Source organism: Antrostomus carolinensis, unplaced genomic scaffold (assembly GCF_000700745.2).
Source record: "Antrostomus carolinensis isolate BGI_N321 unplaced genomic scaffold, ASM70074v2 scaffold15214, whole genome shotgun sequence".
NCBI lineage: Eukaryota > Metazoa > Chordata > Aves > Caprimulgiformes > Caprimulgidae > Antrostomus > Antrostomus carolinensis.
Window position 1 is genome coordinate 1002 of NW_010310222.1, and position 1273 is coordinate 2274.

General features: G+C 60.9%; 1 protein-coding gene across 1 annotated transcript in view; it reads left to right on the plus strand.

Annotated features, from left to right (window-relative positions):
- Positions 1-304: 304 nt before the first annotated feature.
- Positions 305-1273, plus strand: part of PEBP1 (phosphatidylethanolamine binding protein 1) — a gene marked incomplete at its 5' end in the record, with an annotated part of 1493 nt that continues 524 nt past the window's right edge. Inside the window, 2 exons of the mRNA XM_010166349.1 lie at positions 305-414; positions 1006-1120. Coding sequence (XP_010164651.1) covers positions 305-414; positions 1006-1120 — 225 coding nt within the window. The remainder of the gene's footprint in view (positions 415-1005; positions 1121-1273) is intronic.

Here is a 1273-nt window from a genome sequence, read left to right on the forward strand (position 1 = left end):
GGTAAAATGGCGGGAGGCGGGTGGGCCCTTTGGCGCCTTCGCTCTGACAGTCGCATGGGGGGAGCCTGTCGGGGTGCGCAGGGATGAGGGGGCTGCCCGGCTTTGCTGCCCGGCTTTGCTGCCCGCTCGTGCGCGGGGGAGGCGCGGTCCGGCCTGGAGAAGCCCCGGCGGTGTCGTGGGCCGGGTGCGAGCTGGCACCAGTGGCCTTGAACTCCCCGGGTGCTGCTGCCTGCGCTGGGGACACGTGGCCTCCATGTGCGGTGCAGCTGGCTGGCGCTCCTGCTAACGCTGTCATTGCCTCCAGGTCCAGCATCGCCCGACCAGCATTGAGTGGGATGGCTGCGATCCACAGAAGCTTTACACCCTGGTTCTCACAGACCCAGATGCTCCCAGTAGGAAGGACCCAAAGTTCAGGTAATGGGGGTTGCCTGGGGAAGATGGAGAATCCCTCTTGGTCTGAGCAGAGGCTTAGAAGGAGGTCAGGAGCGTGCTTTGCCTAAGCTGCAGCAGTGAGTTTGCAGTTTGGGATAGAAACAGTGTCCTTGTATCTCTCCTTGAGACAAGGACAGCACAGGGAGGAGCAGCTGCTTTTGCCAGCGGTGTTTGAAGGTCTGCTCCAGCTTGGAGAAGCACAGTGCCTGCTGCTCGCTCTAATGTGGTATGTGTGTCAGTTGGAATTAGGTCTGACTGTCCTAGCAGAGGAGTCTTAAACCTGGGACCAGCTCACCCTTCTCGAATCAGGCTCAGAAGCGTGTGGAGCACCTGCTCTCGGGGGTCAGGCTGTGGGTTTCCTGAAGCCACAAGGCAGGATGGCAGAGCTGCTCTGACAGGCTCTGCACCCCGCAGCAGGCAGTGCCCGCTGGGGGATCTGGCAGAGCAGGAGGGGCAGCTGTTAGATCCCATTTCCCCAAGCTGACAGCCTTATGGAAAAGCAGCAGCTTGTGGTAACAGTGTCTTAGCTGGGGCTGTAACCAGGCTGGACTGTTCTTTGGTCTCTCCTTTCAGGGAATGGCATCACTTCCTGGTGACCAACATGAAAGGCAATGATGTGGGGAGCGGGACTGTGCTGTCTGATTACGTTGGCTCTGGCCCTCCCAAAGGAACAGGTGGGGACCTGGCTGCAGGGGCTGCCTCGCTCTGAGCACAGCGGTGCTGGGGCAAACTCAGGGTGCAGGGGAGGATGGGGTGGGGGGTCTGCAGAAGGCTGTGGGGGGGGTCTGCAGAAGGCTGTCTGCCAGCTTGGCAGGGGGTGTGCGGCTGGGCAGATGTTGTT